A 17,683-nucleotide genomic window follows, 5' to 3' on the forward strand; every position below is an offset into this window, starting at 1 on the left:
CTTTTTGGGGACTTAAAGAAACTCATGCCTTGTCCTTTTGTGTACCTTGTTGCTACTTTGTACTAAAGAGTCTCAACAAATCTCTTTAGCATAGTTCTTAGAAAATCTTCAAATTATCAGTTTTTTTGGATGGTCCAGACCTACCACAGCTGTTGGATCTGGATATTATACTCACTCCCAATTCATGGTCATTCAAATTCCAAAATAATGTTACAAAATTCTCATATTTTTTGTCTTGAAATTAGAAAAAATAGAAAACAAAAATGAAAATAGCAAAAAAGAAAAAAAGAAAAGAAAGGGAAAAAATTAAAAAACAGGCTCTCCTCCCAGAAGAAAAATATTATTCCCATATGAGCTCTACAGTATTTGGGGAATTCCCAACAAGGACTGGGGAACTAGAGTTGAATGGAAGTTACCATTCACCTTTGAGTTAGAAAACAAATTTTCCTCAGTGAAAAATTTTCTGATGTCTCTTTAGCACACAGAAAACTCAAACTTCTCTAAGAGGTCTCTATAAAACAATAGGGTACTCTAAAGAGAAATTCAGACAAAAATTTCTCCAATGGGTCCCTGAAGCAAAAAGAAACCTGAAATTTATTTAGCGGGTTCTTGCAACACATAAAACATTCCAAATGGATGCCTGAACTTACTATATATTGGGACAAGTAGGTTACCTAAAAGGAATCGTACAAAAAATAAGAAAAATCATCAAGGACTGGACAAAATTGGACAGTGTCTCCAAAAACACTTGAGCTTTTGAAGCAGATAACCATCATCTTACAGACCTGTATGTTTTGCTTCTGCACCACTTCATCATCCATTTCTTCCATTTGACTGTGAGGCACTCTCATTACCATTGCTACTTACTTTTTAGCCATACATAAACATTATGTACCCTTTCCTCCTCCCTTGGATTCATCTATTTGTATCTAGCTTTTTTGACCTACAGTGCTAGTTCATTTTCTTATTTATCATATTGGTTTCTTTTGAACAAAATAAATTTTCCATTGTCATATCTGAACCATGAGTCTTATTATGAAACTTGGTGGTATCTATGAGACTGTATTTACTTTCAAGTTCTTTTTATTTTTGGTCTTTACAAAACTATCTGAAGCTTTAACTATAACTGCCAGTTTTTTTAGTTATTGTATGAATTACTGGGATTATTTTGACTATTAAACTTTCTAATCTGAAATTCTTAATACTATTTGGATTGATAGTTTAATTTAGGCATCTTTCTCTATCCTATCTCCATTTTCACCTGAAAATGCTCTCAGGTGGGTTAAAAAAAGTCTTTAGCCAAACATAATCTTCCTAGTCTTTAGGAGATACCTTTTGTTTTTAGCCATTACACCAACATCATTTTACCACTACTAATTATTCCATTCTGAAATTTTAAGGGCAAGACATTTAGTAAATTAAAATGGCCAGCTCTGTTCCAAAGAATCAATTCTTTATACCTGAAGAATTCCTTGATAGTAGGAATTATTATGGGAGCTTGTGAAATGAAAGGTTTATAAAGGGATCTGAGGATCAACATTCATCACAGAATCATGGAAATATATAGTTGAAAGACACTTCATTCAGAAATCATCTTGCCTACTTACTTCATCTCTTTTTGGGAGTAGAACTCATGCTTTATACTTCGTGTTTCCCACTACCACACAATATATCATAATGCATATTGGAAAGAACAATGTATTGGAAAGCAAGCTGGATTTAGGGTAAGAAAATCTGAATGCAAATTCCTCTTTGACCATGTGATTTCATCTCTTTAGCCCTCAGTTTCCTCATTTACAAAAATCAGGTTGTTAGATTTCTGAGATCCCTTCCAATTCTAACTTTTCTGAGGCAATGAACTGGAGGACTCTACATAAATGAAATTTCACATCTGGAAAAAAACGGAACATAGCAAACAACTCATAGAGGTTCAGGATTCCTAGTTCCTAATTCCTAACTCATTTCCCCTTTTGTATTCTTTTTTATCTGTATGGTAGATTACTACACCACCAGAATGCCATATTGACAATTGTTTTCTTTCCAAGGAGAGATGAATTGACATTTTTAAATGATGGACAAAGTCCTTACGAATCTGTTCTTTCTCATGCACCATTGCTATATGATTTTTGCAGCAAAGTGTAGTAATGACAAACCATCTAGGCTGGCCAGTCCTCTTAGGCTGCTTCTCTTCCCAAATTAACAAGGATATAGAAACATTAATAAAGAAGAATAATAAAAAAGTCAATAGATTTTACTTTATTTTATCTCATTTGATTGATTGAGACCAAATCTTCAAGCTTCAAAAGACAAGATTAGATACTATTAGGCAGTCAGACAAGCATCGATTTAAAAACCATTCTTAATACTACATGACTCGTTAGGTTGTAGACCCTTATTAATCTTCTTGTTATCAGTTTAATCTCAGCAAACTCACCTGCTTTCCAATTTCATCCATGCCATTTCATTCCACTGGCTCTTGTTTAAGTGTTTTTCTATTGGTCAAGTAGTCAGAATAACTCAACTTTAGATTATTTGTTCTTCAGTCATTGCAGTCACGTCTGGCTCTCTGTGACCCCATTTGAAGTTTTCTTGGTAAAGATACTGGAGAGAATCACTATTTTTTGTCTCCAGATCATGATGAAACTGAATACATACAGGGTTAAGTGACTTGCCCAGAGTCATCCAGTTAATAAGTGTCTGAAGCCAGATTTAAACTCATAAATTGGTGGGCTTCCCTTTTCCCTTCATTCCTTTCCTTCTTTTTCCCCCTTTCTACTTTCCTTCTCTCTGGAATTGGGTAGATGGAAAGAGCTTATCACCTATGAATCAGGTACCTTAACTTAATAATATTTTGGTTTTAATAATTATTTGGAGAAAATTCACTTCCCCCCCTTTTTTTCTTTTTATGGTATGTAAAGTGTTTCCAATTTGCATAGGTGCACATCTGATTCTTGTTCATAAAATGCTAGATGTGGGAGTATTCTCTATGGTAATATAGTCCATTCCCTGGCTTCCTAGCAGGACTATCTTTCTCAGATGGATGTCATGTCAGATCATTTTGAGTCTTTCAAAAGAGCCTCAAAAGAATATTCCAAATTAGACAAGCTGTTCATTAGCAACAACTGGACTCATTTCCTCTAATCACGAGAGAATTTACTATACAAAAGGAAAAAATACGTTTGGGATAAGATTTACTTCATGAAGATTAATTCAGGCTGTGTGATAAAGGTAACTAGATGATATGACTTTACAGGGATAATCCTGATTTCTGATGATCAGTTTTTGGCGTGTGGAATCTTAGGGTATAATAACGTTCATGTTTTAGAAGTCTTGTGTATGTTTGTATGTGCATGCACATGTGTAGGAGATCAACTTTGTATATATCAGTATGTTTTGATCCTATGGTTGATTATATGAAGGAAATACTGTCAAATGTTCTTAAATCCTTTGTCCTCTTATCTTACTGCCAGTTATGCCTTGCCAAACCTAAAATTCATATTACCCCTACTAATTCCTTCTTACATGTTGCTGGATGATCTTGGAAAGTCATTCAACCATGCTAGGTTCACTATAAGTCATCTCAACCAGGTTCTCTCTGCTACATGGCAATGCTCTTATTCTTTACTGATGGACCTTCTATCATACCTAAGTTATCAACTATTTTGAGCTTTACTTTCCTCAGATATCCTTCAACAACTTCCCTGGCCCTCTCAGTAGAGAGGCTTCTGTCCTGAGTTCCATCTTGTCTCATATTCCACTTCTCTTTCTTTTTTTCTTAATAGTATTTTATTTTTTCCAAATACATGTAAAGATAATTTTCAACATTAATTTTTGCAAGATTTTGTGTTCCGATTTTTTTCCCTCCGTCTATTACCTCTCACCTTCCCAAGATTATATATGTTATACAAAAAAAAATCAGACCAAAAGGGAAAAAGTGAGAAGAAAAAAGGTGAAAATACTATGCTTCATCCCACATTTGCTCTGTATTCAGTTTCCACAGTTCTCACTCTGTGGATGTAGGTGTCATTTCCCAACCCAAGTCTATTGAAATTTTATTGGATTATTGCATTGCTGAAAAGAGATAAGTCTAGCATAGTTGATCATCACATAATCTTGCTTTTGCTGTGTACAATGTTCTTCTGATTTTGCTCACTTTACTTAGCATCAGTTCATGTAAGTTTTTCCAGGCTTTTCTGAAATCAGTCTTCCCATCTTTTCTTATAGAACAATAATATTCCATAACATTCATATACTACAACTTATTCAGCTATTGCCCAACTGATGGACATCCACTCAATTTCCAATTCCTTGCTATTACAAAAAGAACTGCTACAAACATTTTTACATACCACATTCCACTTCTCAAAGGCTCCCTTCTTCAACCTCCATTCTCATTTTCTTTTCTCCAGTGTCTGATAAAGCAGTGAGTCTTCTTGGAAAGGCTAATCTTTCCATTTATATATTTTTTTGTCAATCAATTATCATTTATTACATGACTACTATATATGGCATTTATGAGGCCCTAAGCACTAGACTAAGTACTGAGAATATAAAGAAAAGCAAAAGACTATCTCTGCTCTTGAGGAGGTCACAGTTTAATGGGAGAGACAATAAATATGTATAACCAAGATTGACAAGATGTGTGTGTATGTGTGATCTTTTCCTGTCTTCTCTAGATGTTTGCTCTTTCATCACTCTTTACTCCCTCACATATTAATTTTTTTTTAATGTTCTGGCTCCTTCTCCACCTTCTATAGACATTCCCAGGATCCTGATAAAACCTTTATTTGACCCTACCATTTCCTCAAGCTGTGGTCCTGTACCTCTCCCATGTTTTATACTTACAGTACTCCAATAGCCTTCTAATTTGTCTTCCCATCTCATGTCTCTCTCCTTTCTAATCTATTTCCAATCATTTGACAAAATCAGACAACTTAAGTCAGTAAGTCAGAGATACACATTAGCTCTTTCATTTTTCCTTGCCCTACCCCTCTCCTGCTTCCTCAAATTCTGGTGGCTCCCTATTACCTCTAGGATCGGAATTCCTTTATTTGGTATTTAAAACTCTTCATGACCTATCAGCTTTCTATTTTTTTCCAGTTTCTTACACATCATTCTCCTTCATTCACTCTCCCATCCAACAATTTGATCTACTTGCCATTACTTACAAATGATAGTGCAGCTCTTATCTCCATGAGTGGAATGTTCTCTCTCTTCACCTCCACCTCTTGAAACCTCCTCCTACCTTCACATTTATTTTATTTTGTTGAGAATTTCTTTGTAGACTCTTGAAATATTTTAGGGTTCTTGAACATCAGAGGATATGGTCACAGTGCTAAAAACACTAGTAATGGCTTGGTCTTTCTCAGGGAATGGCATTCCGCTAGATAAGGGGGAAGGAAATAAAGAGCTAGGGATAGAGACTGCAATGAGGAAGCTGGATGGTACAGAAAATAGAACTCTGGGCTAGGAACACCTAAGTTCAAGTTTGTTCTTGCATACCTTGTAAAATCTCTACTTCTGCCTTAATTTCAACTCTAAAATGGGGATCATGAGATCAGATGAGATAATATTTGTAAAATACTTAGCATACTGTCTGGCACATTGTAGAAGCTATATAAATATTTATTCCCTTCCTTTCCCTCCCCCCATAAATTATTTCTCAAAGAAGAATATTGATTATCAAAATGAGTTAGTCTCCTAGAGTGTTGTAGACTTGGAGCCTCAAGAGATAGGACTGAAGGACACAGGAAGGGGTCATTAAAAACTCTGGCTGGCACCTCTCCACCTCCATTTGCACAAGAAATGACTAAATCAGTTCACTTCTACTGTGTATGGGAAGCTTAACTGGCAAGATCCAATCGGGGAAAGCCAGACTAGGTGGACAGACACACAATGAAGATTTTAAACCATTTTTCTTTGGTTCAGTTCATTTTTTCCCCCTTGGTGCATGGCCATATTGATTTGTTGTTGCTCAGTCATGTCTGACTTCATGACCCCATTTAGGGTTTTCTTGGCAGAGACACTAGAGTGGTTGCCATTTCCTTCTCTAGTTCATTTTATAAATGACAAACTGAGGCAAACAGGGCTGATTTGCACAGTTAATAAGTGTCTGAGGTAGGATTTAAACCCAGGACTTCCTGATTCTGGGATTGGTGCTGCAGACACTGATTGATAAGATGCTTGAAGCTGGTGTATGTAGAAGAAAGGTAACTTTGACTGGTTTACCTACACGTATGATTTTTCCCTCTGGACATCTTATTCTTGCCTTCCTAATTATTTAGTCTACAGTGACACTTGCTGGGGAAGAAGGTGTTAATTAATCCTGTGTATTGTTGCTTCTGAGGATAGTGGACATTCTCTTTTCTTAGAGTTAAGAGAACTGAATAAATTCATGTCCTTGACAGATTCCAGCCACATTTGCTTTCTCACCTGGCTTTATTTGGAAAATTTTCAAAGGATAGCAACATCCCCCATTTTTCTTGGTAAACTCACCTAAATTAATATTTTGCATTAGGAATAAGTAGTGAATCTCTTGACATCCTACATTCCCTTCTCTCTTACTAAATTTTATTATACTTCTATATAAGTCTCCTTCCTCCCTTGGTGTTTACAGCTTTTCTATATTTTTAGATATCCTTTTCCACAGTAGTATCTCTCAGTTCTCCCCCACCCCAACTAACTCCCACCCTTACTTTAGTTTTTGTTGGCCAAGCTGCCTATATTCAGTTTGTCTAATCTTTTCTCCTAAGAAAATCTCTTAAGGCCTTAATCATTTGTGTTGTTTTTCTCTTCTTCCAGTTATTTGCCGTCTTTATAGTAATGAGGTGTCCAAAATAAATGTAGTATTTCAAGGCCATTGGGATGAGAAATGGAGAATGAGAAAGGTAGAGCTACCCTTTTCTTGCTCTGACATGATACTTTAGTATTAGCAATCCCAAATTGTATTGACCTTTTTAGTTGCCATTTCCCATTACAAACTTGGATCTAATTTGCTGTCCCCTAAGATCTCTTTCAATATTACTTTTTCTAAGTTTCTCCCTTCCATTGACTCTGTTTAAATTTTTTTGTTCATTCAGAGGTATTTGTTTGTATATTTTCCAAATTGATCCTTATCATCTCACCTTACTTTTAGGACATTTTCTATTTTAATTTGTTTCCTCTTAGTGACACCCTTGTTATGAAGGAAGCAGTGCAAGCAAAAGAGAAATATTTATCAAAGTGATCCTTTCAGTTTACTTGGAGCTTATCTCAACCTTAAGATACTTTAGGCATAAGAAAAAGTTTTGGTCTGAAAACTTGAAAAAAAAAGGGACTTATGAATTTCAGATGGATTCCATTATGTTAGAAGAAAAGAAATTCTTGAATACTACCAGATAGGACAGAGAGCTTTGTTTTAGCTATGTATTTTTCAGAACTCAATCATAAACCTATATAATAGAGTAAGACTGAATTCTGATCCTTTGCTTAAGAGCACAGATTAGACCTTCTGGCAATCTGAACTATGAAAATGTATGGAAGTGCTGAAAGCACTGAAAAACTCACTTGGTGACATTTCATACATACAAGGGTCATGGAAATTTTATTGTTCCAAGTCTGACCATTTTCCATCATTTTGCACCTAGATCAGAGACAATTTCAACCTGAGAAAATAGTGAGCCAGAGAATGGATCCTGTCAGGTTACCAATCAACTTTATAGTTAAATGATGAATTGCAGGAGACTGTGGAGGGTTTAAAATCAGCTGATCTGTCACCCAAGAATGAGAGAGGATGGTTGGAAAACTGAAAGGCAGACTATAAGAACTGTGGCTAGAGAAAGTAATCCTTAAACACACTGTTGTCTAGACATTCCCTATATGCCAGGTGGGGCAACGAACCCATCAGGATCTATCAATGGGAGAAAAAAAACTCCAAGTAATTTATGTCCCTTGTTGATTTTTGGGTTGATCTCATCCACCTGACCATTTTCACTGTATCTTTCTCTTTCCTTTGAATTCTTAATCTCTCTCTTTTTTTTTTTTTTTTGGAATAACCATCCTTCTCTTTAATTCATTGATGGAAAACAAGTTATGGATATAAGATCTCTGAGTTCCTCTATTAGCCATCCATCAGCAGCCTGGACTTTCCTTCCCATTACCTCCATCCTCATTTTACTAGTATTTTGAAAAAATAAAAGCAATAACACATATATGTTTTAAAATTGAATTGACGCATAGACATGCTTGACCTTAAAATGCATCTGGAGTGCACTAGATTCATTGCTTACTTATAAGATTTCCATCAAATGCTTTAAACTAATAACTTCTGGTCTTTACGTTTACTACTGTCTTGGAGCAAAACAGATTGCTGTGAAATCCCCATTTGCTCTTAATACTACAGAATGTGGAATTCCTTAACAAAGTTATATTGGAGTGATTGCTAGGAAGCTTCCTCTTCAGTCAGATGGAGGGTCCCATGAAAGCAGGTACAATGAAGACATTGACTTTGGTGGAGACAGTCAAACAGTGAATAATCCATTGGCCCAAGAAATGTGTCCCTTGGTTCTTCTCTGAACTAAGCAGACACAAATATGACTCGGATTTCTACTTTTCTTAAAAATGAGAGGGGATTTTTGTTTCCCAGCACTGGCATATTGGTAGGATAAATGAGTTGACCAGATTTTGCTAGTTCATAAGTTAGCCAACCCCCTAGGGTACCTTTTAGTCAATTAGTGTTTAAATAGTTCCCTTGAGACTAGAAAAAATTAATGTTCATCCTTTGCAGTGTCCTAGACCTAAGGTCTATAGGAGCTCGCTGCTTCTGAGAAACATTGATAATAGGAAAGTTACACTATTCCTAAATAATTCTGGCACTTAACAATCCAACCTTGAAAGTGAGAAAGATGTCTCTGAAAAGGTTCCCAAGATGAATATCCACTTATGGGTTAGGTGCAGGGAGCAGCTGATAATAGTTACCAGAGACAAGTGAATTAAATATGGTTCCTCCTTCCTGTTCATTTATTCCTCCTCTTTTTCTATCAGATATATTCCATGGAAGCTTAGCAGCTGAACTAGGGAGAAAGTGATTTTTCCATGCCATCCCAGGATCTGTTGAAGAAACTTAAAAAAGGCTTAGGAGGGGCATGATAATTGTTTTCAAGTATTTGAACTGATTGCCCCTCATACCTAGAAGTGCTCTTCCTTTTTACCTCTGCCTCAGAATGCTTTTCTTCCTTTATTTCACAGCTTAAGCACCATTTTCTTAATGAAGCCTTACCTAATCCCCCACTTGCTACCTTCCCTCCCTAAGTACTTTATATTTAACGATTGTGTCTATATTTGTATTTATTCACCTTATGTTTATGCTATATGTATTTATACAAGTAGTTCTCCCATGTATTAGAATGGAAGCTCCTTACAGATGATTTCATTCTTTGTTTTTATCCCCAATGCCTAATATAGCTCTTGGCACATAAATGGATGCTTGATAAATGTTTATTGATTGAATGATTTGTGAAAGAGAGATTATACTTAATCTACTTGACCCCAGATTGTATGTCAGTGAGCAGTGGTAGAAGATAGAAAATTTGCACCCAACATAGGGAAAGACTTTCTGACAATTAGACTTGAGCAAAAAATAAGAGTTTTATCTCAGTGAGATAGTGTGTTCTCTTAAATTGGAGGTTTGTAAGTGGAAGCTGGATGAATGCACTCATCAAAGGCAGTATGGAGGGAATTCCTGTGGGAATGGATTGGACCATATTGACCTCTGAGATCTTTTCCTACTCTGGGATTCTATGATTCCAACACATTTAAAAGGGCATTTTCACAGACAATTTAAGACAATTCTGGCAAGCAAACACATACCTTGGAGTCCTTGCACCACATCCTCTCCAGGTGACTTTCCCTTTTCCTTACATACAGATGCATCACCCTAAAGGGTGCAGTTTCCTAGTATTTAAATGGAGCCTGGATCTGATGATAATAGTTGCCCCCTACTTCTAGATATGCTTAAATCTGATAATAATAGCTACTCCCTACTCAGAAATCACATTTCCAGGCCCTGAAGTGCACAATTCAAATCATATTTGTAAGCGTGGGATGCCCAGGAAGCCCACTTAATTTACATCAGGAAATGATTTACAATTTCTTCCCCCTCCCCATCTCTCCATAAGCAGAAGCCTCAAAATGAAGCCTATGAATTATAAGGATGCCAAATGCTCAGGGATAGTGTGAACCAATCAAACAACAAAAGGTCCTTCAAGGGCCAAACTCATCTTTTGCCTAGATAAAACTCTGCCATTGACTAACAAGGTCAGAAAGATCCAGTCTACTGAACTGGTAAAGGATGAACTAAAATAATTTCTTCTTTGACCTCTTTTTCTCTATCAGCATAGAATAAAGGACTAAAGCCTAAAGTTACTTTCAATAAACTATAGATCAGAGAAAAATTTTATAGTACTCTTTGGAAGAAACTTTGGAAACAAAGGATGAAATATGCACAAAATTATCTTAATATATAGAATCTTCTCTAGGAGGTTCATATAATGAGCTAAAAGAAGTGGATTTGAAATCAAACGACCTATATGTGAGATTTAATATTGCTCTTTGGAAAAGTCATTTAACTACCCAAACCTTATAGTCCTTATTTGTAAAACAGGGACAATTAGATTTGCATTTCTTCTTTTACAAGAATTCACATTTTAAAGTATGAATTAGGATTGTGTTTTAGAAAAGCAGTTCTCAAAATGTGATCCATGGACTCTTAGGTGGGTGGGTGGGGAGTCAGACCATTTCAGGGAGTTTCTGAGGCCACAATTATTTTGTTAAAATACAAAGATGTCATTTGCTTGCAAAAATATTCCTTCCTTTTCCAGTAACTACTATTTGGATGAGGTTGGATTTTCTTCAAATACTTTAACCAAAACACCAAATTGAATTAGAATTAAGGCAGAAGCAGATATGAAAATCAAGCTATTTTGTATTGAATCAGACATTAAAAAGATTTGCTAAAATATGGAAAACAATGCCAATAATATAAAATTATACACGTAGATATTTTTTCATAAAATATTATTTATCTTAATGTGTAATGGATTGTTGTTCAGTTATTTCAGTCATGTACCACTCTTCATAACCCTATTTGGGATTTTCTTGGCAAATATAGTAGAGTTTTTTTATTTTTTTTGCAATTTCCTTCTCTAGCTCATTTTATAGATGAAGAACTGAGGCAAACAGAGTTAAGCGATTTGTTCAGGGTTACACCGCTAGTAAATGTCAGACCAGATTTGAACTCAGGAAGATGAATCTTCCTGACTCTAGGCTTAGCACTCTATCTACTGCATCTCCCAGAAACACCTTATATTATCCCTTTGCTATTGTTCCACAATTGGTAGTAGAAATAAATAAAAATTCTGAGACAAAAGATTTTTTCTAAACCTCATTTTAGAACTTGTGGCCTACTAGTACTACTATGCAGTTTATATGAAGGGCTTTTATCCATGTTATTTCTTTTGATCTTCAAAACAACCCTGTGAGGGAAGAGAAATTTTATCTCTATTTCACAGGAGACTGACTCAGAGGGATATAGTGATTTGCTCAAAGGTCACAAAGCTAATTAGTGTGTGATAGCAGGATCTAAAACCAGGTCTTTTGACTCCAAATCTAGTAAGTCTTCTCTATCATGATCTTTGACCTTTCTGTTTTCTTAGAGACCAAGATGATATCATCAAGTTGGACCTCAGCTCAATCAAGAATATAGTTAAATAAATATATAAATCAGCAGTTTCCAGAAGAGCAAGCCAGAAGGTAGCAGGAGATGTGGGTTCTAGTCCTGGCTTTGCTACTGACTACTCTATATGAGTACATATGAGGGTATACATCAACTCCTCCCTCTAGATCTATTTCCTCATCCATAATAAAAATGGCTATAGTAAAAAGGACTCAACTAGACTTTTAAGATTTCTTCCAGTTCTAAAGCTACTATCTGATGAACTCTAAAATCCTTTCTGGCTTCTAAATGGTGTGATTCTAGGTATTTATTGATCACATGCTATGTGACCAGTATTATAGAGAATATTGGATAACTATATTAAGGATCTGTAATTGCATTGACACGGAACTGATTGGTTGAATCAGTCAATCACCAACTATTTATTAATTGCTTTTTATATGCCAGGAAGGCATTGTCCTCAAGAAAAAAAAGGTTCTTGCTCTCAAAGAGCTTTAATGTGGTGGACAACATTCAAATACAAAACCCAAGATAAATATAGTCTAATTGCATAATAACTAGATGGGAAAGACACTTGAAGGGAGAAGAAAGAGGAGCAAAGACTTTGTGAAGAAGATAAATATGAGATGAATCTAAAAGAAGCCAAAGAAGTTGAAGATAGAAGTGAGGAAGGAATGAATTCCAGTCCTGGAAGAAAACCAGTGCAAAAGGCATAGAGTCAGAAAGTGGATAGTACTTTGTATAAAATAGTGAATAGACCACTATAGCTGGATGGTAGAGTATATGGTGGGAAAGTAAACAGAGACCAGGTTGTGAAGGGCTTTAAATATACAAAAGGATTTTCTATTTGATCATGGAGATAATTAAGAGCCACTATTAAGCAAAGGGATGATATAGTAACATCTTCACCCTAGAAAATTGCTTTGGCAGTTCAGACAAGTCGTAGTGGGCAGAGGACTTGAGATATAAAGATCAATTAGAAGATTATTGCAGTGTTCCAGGAAGAGGTGATGAAGGCCTGTACTAGGGTCATGGGTTGAGAGGAAATGGGATGCTTAGCCTGAAATAGATCAAATGTCCTCAAATATTTGAAGAGCTACTGTTGGAGGATAAACTAGTATCTTTCTAATAGCCACAGAGGGCAGTCAGGAATAATGGGTAGAAGTCATGAAAACAACAAATTTAGATTGGCTATTGGGGAAAATTTTCTAAAACCAAGAGGCATCCGAAAGTGGAATGGGCTGTCTCAGGAGATACTGGGTTTACCTTTAGTAGAGGCTGTCAGACAAAGATTTGATGACCACTTATTAGTTATGTTGTGGATTTAGGTTTAGGTTGAACTAGATGACTGTAATGTTTGGGCTAGCTTTCTGGAGGATCAGCCTTGATCTTAGTGCAGGAGGAGAGCCATCAGGAAGATAGTCAAAAATGGAATGTCTCATTTCCAGTCCTTCTTAGCCTTTATATACTTTAGTACAATTACATCATTACAGCATACTGAATATGTGTCAATTAGAGAACCATTATATCACCCTACTAAATACTAAGTATATATGTGAACTAGAGAACCATCATCTCATCAATTCTACTGAATAACAAGGTGTTAACCTTGTTTCAAGTATACTTCTCCAGAGTTCCAGCTCTCTACAGATGACTTCTGAGGTTTCTTTCAATTCAATTTTGTGATAAACATTGCCCAGGAAATTGTAAGCTACTTGGGGTAGGGACTACCTTTAATTTGTTTGCTTTTTTCCTAGCTTATTAGTCTGAGAGATATAAAAGTCACTGGAGTGAGTTAGAGATCTGCTATATAATAGTTTTGTGACCTTGGACAGGTCATTTAACTTCTCTCAGTTTCTTCCTTTGTAACAAATGAGTTGTCCTAGATAGCTGTCCTACTTCTTATGTCGAGCACACAATAGGCATTCAATAAATGTTTACTTACTCTCATGAGATTATTAGGATGAGCAAATGACAATGTATATAAAAGGATTTGTAACTTTAAAAGTTGGAATAAGTGGAAATTACTTTTGTTGTCCACCATATTGGTCAGTATTGTAGGCAATAATAATAGTAAAAATAAAATAACAAATCTAAATGGAGCCATAAACTGCAAATTTTAACCACTCTGCTAAAACTGACATCTGTGAAAACCCAATCAGACCCAAAAGCAAAAGCAGTATTATGCAATGGAAAGAATCTTAGGTTTGGTAGTGAGGGATACAGTTTCATATCTTAACTCTAATATTTGCCATCTTAGGCAAATCTCTTTACATCTGGATTTGTTTCCTCTTTCTTAATGGAATAGTTGAATTAGAGGAACTCTAACTCCTTTGACAACAGCTTTTTGGGGTCACTCAACAGAGTAGAACTTTACAAAATAACTGTAGCTCCTACCAAGATTTCTGAGTCAAAACATGTTGACTCAGAAACTTGATAGAGGTGGGTAAAGATAGAATACCGGATGCTTTTCCTTTTACAAAGTTTTCTGAGAGGCTTGGAAAGAAAACGAACATTTACTCCAGAGAGAGGGGGGTGGGGGTAGAAGTGGGGAAAAGGAAATTCTGAAGGTAAAGGGTATGGAAAAGAGAAAGGCAGAGAAAGGAACAAGAGGAAGGGAGACGACAGAAATGAGAGTTGGTGAAAAGAAAGAAGAAATAATATTGTTAGGAAGTAAAATATCTTTGATGATTTGGTCCCTTTGGTTCTGGGTACCTTTAACTAGGAGTGAGGACTTGGGTTTGAAACGCTCAAAGCATTGGCCATTGCAGAAACCTGGCACCAATGTAGTCAAGCAAGCAGGATGAAGTCCTGGAAGGGTATCAGAACCCCACTGCCTAAGGGTTATCTTTTGAATCTAGGCACGGACATTCCCAATCTTATTTCCTTGTCTTCCCTTCAGGATCGTTTGACCTCTTCCAGGGTCACTTGACATTCCTTTTCAACCCCGAGAAATTCTTTCCCTCCTTTCCTTCACTGTCCCTAATTGCAGGATATTTCCCTTGGGATACGCTCCCCCGCCTCCATCCAGAGCCAATTCAGTTTTCTTCTCCCCCAACCCCCTCGTCGCCCAAGCTTCTCTTTGTTACCTTTAATTTCACCTGGAGAGTGAGGGATTGGGGCAACGTGCAAACTGAGTAAGGATGGGAAGTCACTGCTGGGTTATTGTCCCGGGACCAGACCGATCGATCCTAGTCGGAGCGGGTCCCACGAGTGTTTGGCCCTGGAGCCTCCCCGACCCCAGCTCTTGCTCCTCTCGCCTCCGCCCCTCAAAGTAAGGGAACCAGAGCCACCTAGATCTGAGGCTGAGGGTAGAGAACACTCGCCGTTGGGCAGGGGCATGTGTAGTCAGATAAATGAGCTTACACACCTCCTAGTAAAAATCGGAAGCACCACAGCAATAAATAGTAACGAATGCTAAAGCTATTCCTGGAAGCTCAGGAGCGAGGACAGCAGGAATAAAGTATTCCTAGAAATTGACTCATTCGCGCCGTCTCTCTTCTCCCTTCACCCGCTTTCAGCACCCGGTGCAGGAGAAGGGACAAAGGGAGACCGAAGTCTCCTAGGTCGACTAGCAGAGGGTGGAGGGGGATGCCCAGTCCCGGAGAGCCCCTACGGAGCGGACCGCCCGCTTCTCAGCCCCGAGCAGGCAGTGGGAGGGCGGCGCGGCGCGGGGCGCAAGGGGAAGAGCAAGAGCGCAGCTGCCCCTCCCGGGACGGCCCCGCGCCGGGGCCCCTTGCTACTCGGTCCGCCCCGCCCTCTCCTCCCCGGGCTGGGCACCGGCCCCGAGGCTGCCCTTCCTCCCCACTGAGATGCAGGCGCGCTCCCTTCCCACTTTGTAAAGGCGAGAAACCCGTGCAGCCCAAGACAAAGAAACTCTCCTGCCTTTCTCTCCAGTACCCCCTCCGCCCCCAGACACTCCCCTTCTCTCGCAACCCGCCTGTCTGGCCGTCTCGCCCTCCCCGCTCTTTCACCAGCCCCCTTCCTTAGGACCTCGATTGATAAAGGGGTAGGGATGATTGGGAAATCCACTAAAAAAGACATCCTCGTGCCTTCGATCTCCCCCCCTCGCTCCGTCGCCCGCTGGCACCCTGGCCAATGCCTAGTTAACGACGCCCCACTCTAGTGGTGTCCCCTTACCCTCTCTAACTCTCACTGCCCCCCCCAAACCGTCCCGACCCTCTTGCCCTGAGACCCAGCCCCCCCTCTACAACTCCCGAGCCACCCACCTTCTCCTAGCAATAGCCCCGACGTGGTCCTGGCCCCCACCAGCCCGCCCCCCAGTCGCTCTCCCCAGCTTCGGGGAGGAGCAGCCACAGCGAGGGGGAAGGACAAGGCGCATACAAAGACGGGGGAAGGAGCAAAGGGGGAGTGGAGTGGGAAGCGGGAGCGTGGAGGAGATTAGAGGGTTGGGGGTCCCGGAGGTGGGGGAGGGGGAAGGCAGGGTCTATTTACCCGATTTCTTCTTCGACCTCCGAAATATCTGCGAAGATGAGAAAGACGACAAGCAGGGTGAGCAGAGCCAACATCCAGCTCTTGAACTGCAGCTGCATGGCTCGGGCGCCTGCCTCCGACCGGGACCGGCCAGCGGGGGACGGAGCCGGCGAGGAGCAGAGCGAGAAAAAGCGCCTCTCCCACCTGCCTGCCGCCCCCCAACCCCGGGGAGCCCCGCTTGGGCACAAGCGGCCGCCGCGGCGGCGGCAGCAGCAGGCGGGGAGTTGCACAGGCTCTGCGATTGTCCCCCCAGTGCAGCCCAGCCCAGTCCCGCCGTCCCTCCCAGCCGCGGGCTCCTCTCCGCGCTCAGTTTGACAGCTTTGCTCCAGTCGGTGCCCGTTCTCTTCTGTCTCCCCCTCCTCTCTCCCCTCCCCTCCCTTCCCCTCCCCTCGGTGGCATCGCCTCTTAGGAATTTGCCAGGCACATCCCCGTCGCTCCTCTCCCAGGGGCGTCTTGCTCTTCTCCCACCCTCCCTGACCCAGAGAGGGAGGGGGGCCAAGAGCATACCCCGACCCCGAGAAGCGCCGTCGCTTTCCCCCTCTTTGTCCAGCTCCCTCTCTCTTTCAAAGTTTTCCTGACACAAAAGACCAACACCTGGGGACAGCCGGCAGTCTGGGAGAAGGCGGATCCACGCTGACAAAGGTTCAAGCCTAATTTGCCTAATTTGGTGGGAAGGTGGAAGAGAATTTACTTGTAACCATCCGCCTGCAGCCGAGATACTGACACCTGCCGGTGGGGCAGGTGTGGTCAGCGCCAACAAGGATGTAGTTAAACTCCTCGAATGTGGGATTTGAGAGTGGGAAGTTCTACTTGACAGATGAGGAAGCTAAGGACCCTAGAGATTTATCCAAGGTCAGAGAACAAGTCATTGGCAGAGTTAAGATTAGAACCCACGGCTCTTGACTACTTGGCCAATATTCTTTTACTTCATTACTTCATTACATTCATACTTCATTGAAGCTTTTTGTTTGTTTTATCAACAGACACTAGTGATGCTGAGGACAACGCACTTAATTCTAGTATCACATCCCCACTTATTGTAAAATCAATACTCACCCAGAGTCTCATCTTGATGGAAAAGCATGGTAGGAAAGCTGGGTGCCCACAAGGGGTAAATGCCCCCCATGCTGTATATTTTACGCTTCCCCAATCTTATACAGATTAGCTCAAATTAAATTTTGCACCAACCATTTGCCTAGGGCTGGAAGGGCTCCATTAAGTTTTAGTGGAATTAGAAAATTGCTTAAAATTTTTCTGAGCTAATTGCACAATTCATCAGAACCAGGAAAAAGTACCTTTAAAGCAATTATAACCCAATTTATGTGAAGATTATTGAAGTTTGATCATGGGGAGAGAGGAACTATATAGATAGTAATTTTAAAAATCATAATCTTATTTTAGAAATTGTAACCAGATCATAGTATCACAGATTTAGTGTTTCACAGGACCTTTGGAGTCAACCAGTCCTGAACAGGAAAG

General features: G+C 39.4%; 1 protein-coding gene and 1 long non-coding RNA gene across 3 annotated transcripts in view; one reads left to right on the forward strand and one right to left on the reverse strand.

The window, feature by feature from the left end:
- Positions 1-13,045, forward strand: part of LOC116421859 — an 86,014-nt gene extending 72,969 nt beyond the window's left edge. For both annotated transcript variants that reach the window (XR_004232432.1, XR_004232433.1), the window contains one exon: positions 11,691-13,045. This is a non-coding gene — a long non-coding RNA (uncharacterized LOC116421859). The remainder of the gene's footprint in view (positions 1-11,690) is intronic.
- Positions 1-16,539, reverse strand: part of ST8SIA2 (ST8 alpha-N-acetyl-neuraminide alpha-2,8-sialyltransferase 2) — an 86,118-nt gene extending 69,579 nt beyond the window's left edge. Inside the window, exon 1 of the mRNA XM_031955543.1 lies at positions 16,166-16,539. Coding sequence (XP_031811403.1) covers positions 16,166-16,263 — 98 coding nt within the window. The 5' untranslated portion in view covers positions 16,264-16,539. The remainder of the gene's footprint in view (positions 1-16,165) is intronic.
- Between the last annotated feature and the right edge of the window lie 1,144 nt (positions 16,540-17,683).

Source organism: Sarcophilus harrisii, chromosome 2, assembly GCF_902635505.1.
Source record: "Sarcophilus harrisii chromosome 2, mSarHar1.11, whole genome shotgun sequence".
In the NCBI taxonomy this organism is placed as follows: domain Eukaryota; kingdom Metazoa; phylum Chordata; class Mammalia; order Dasyuromorphia; family Dasyuridae; genus Sarcophilus; species Sarcophilus harrisii.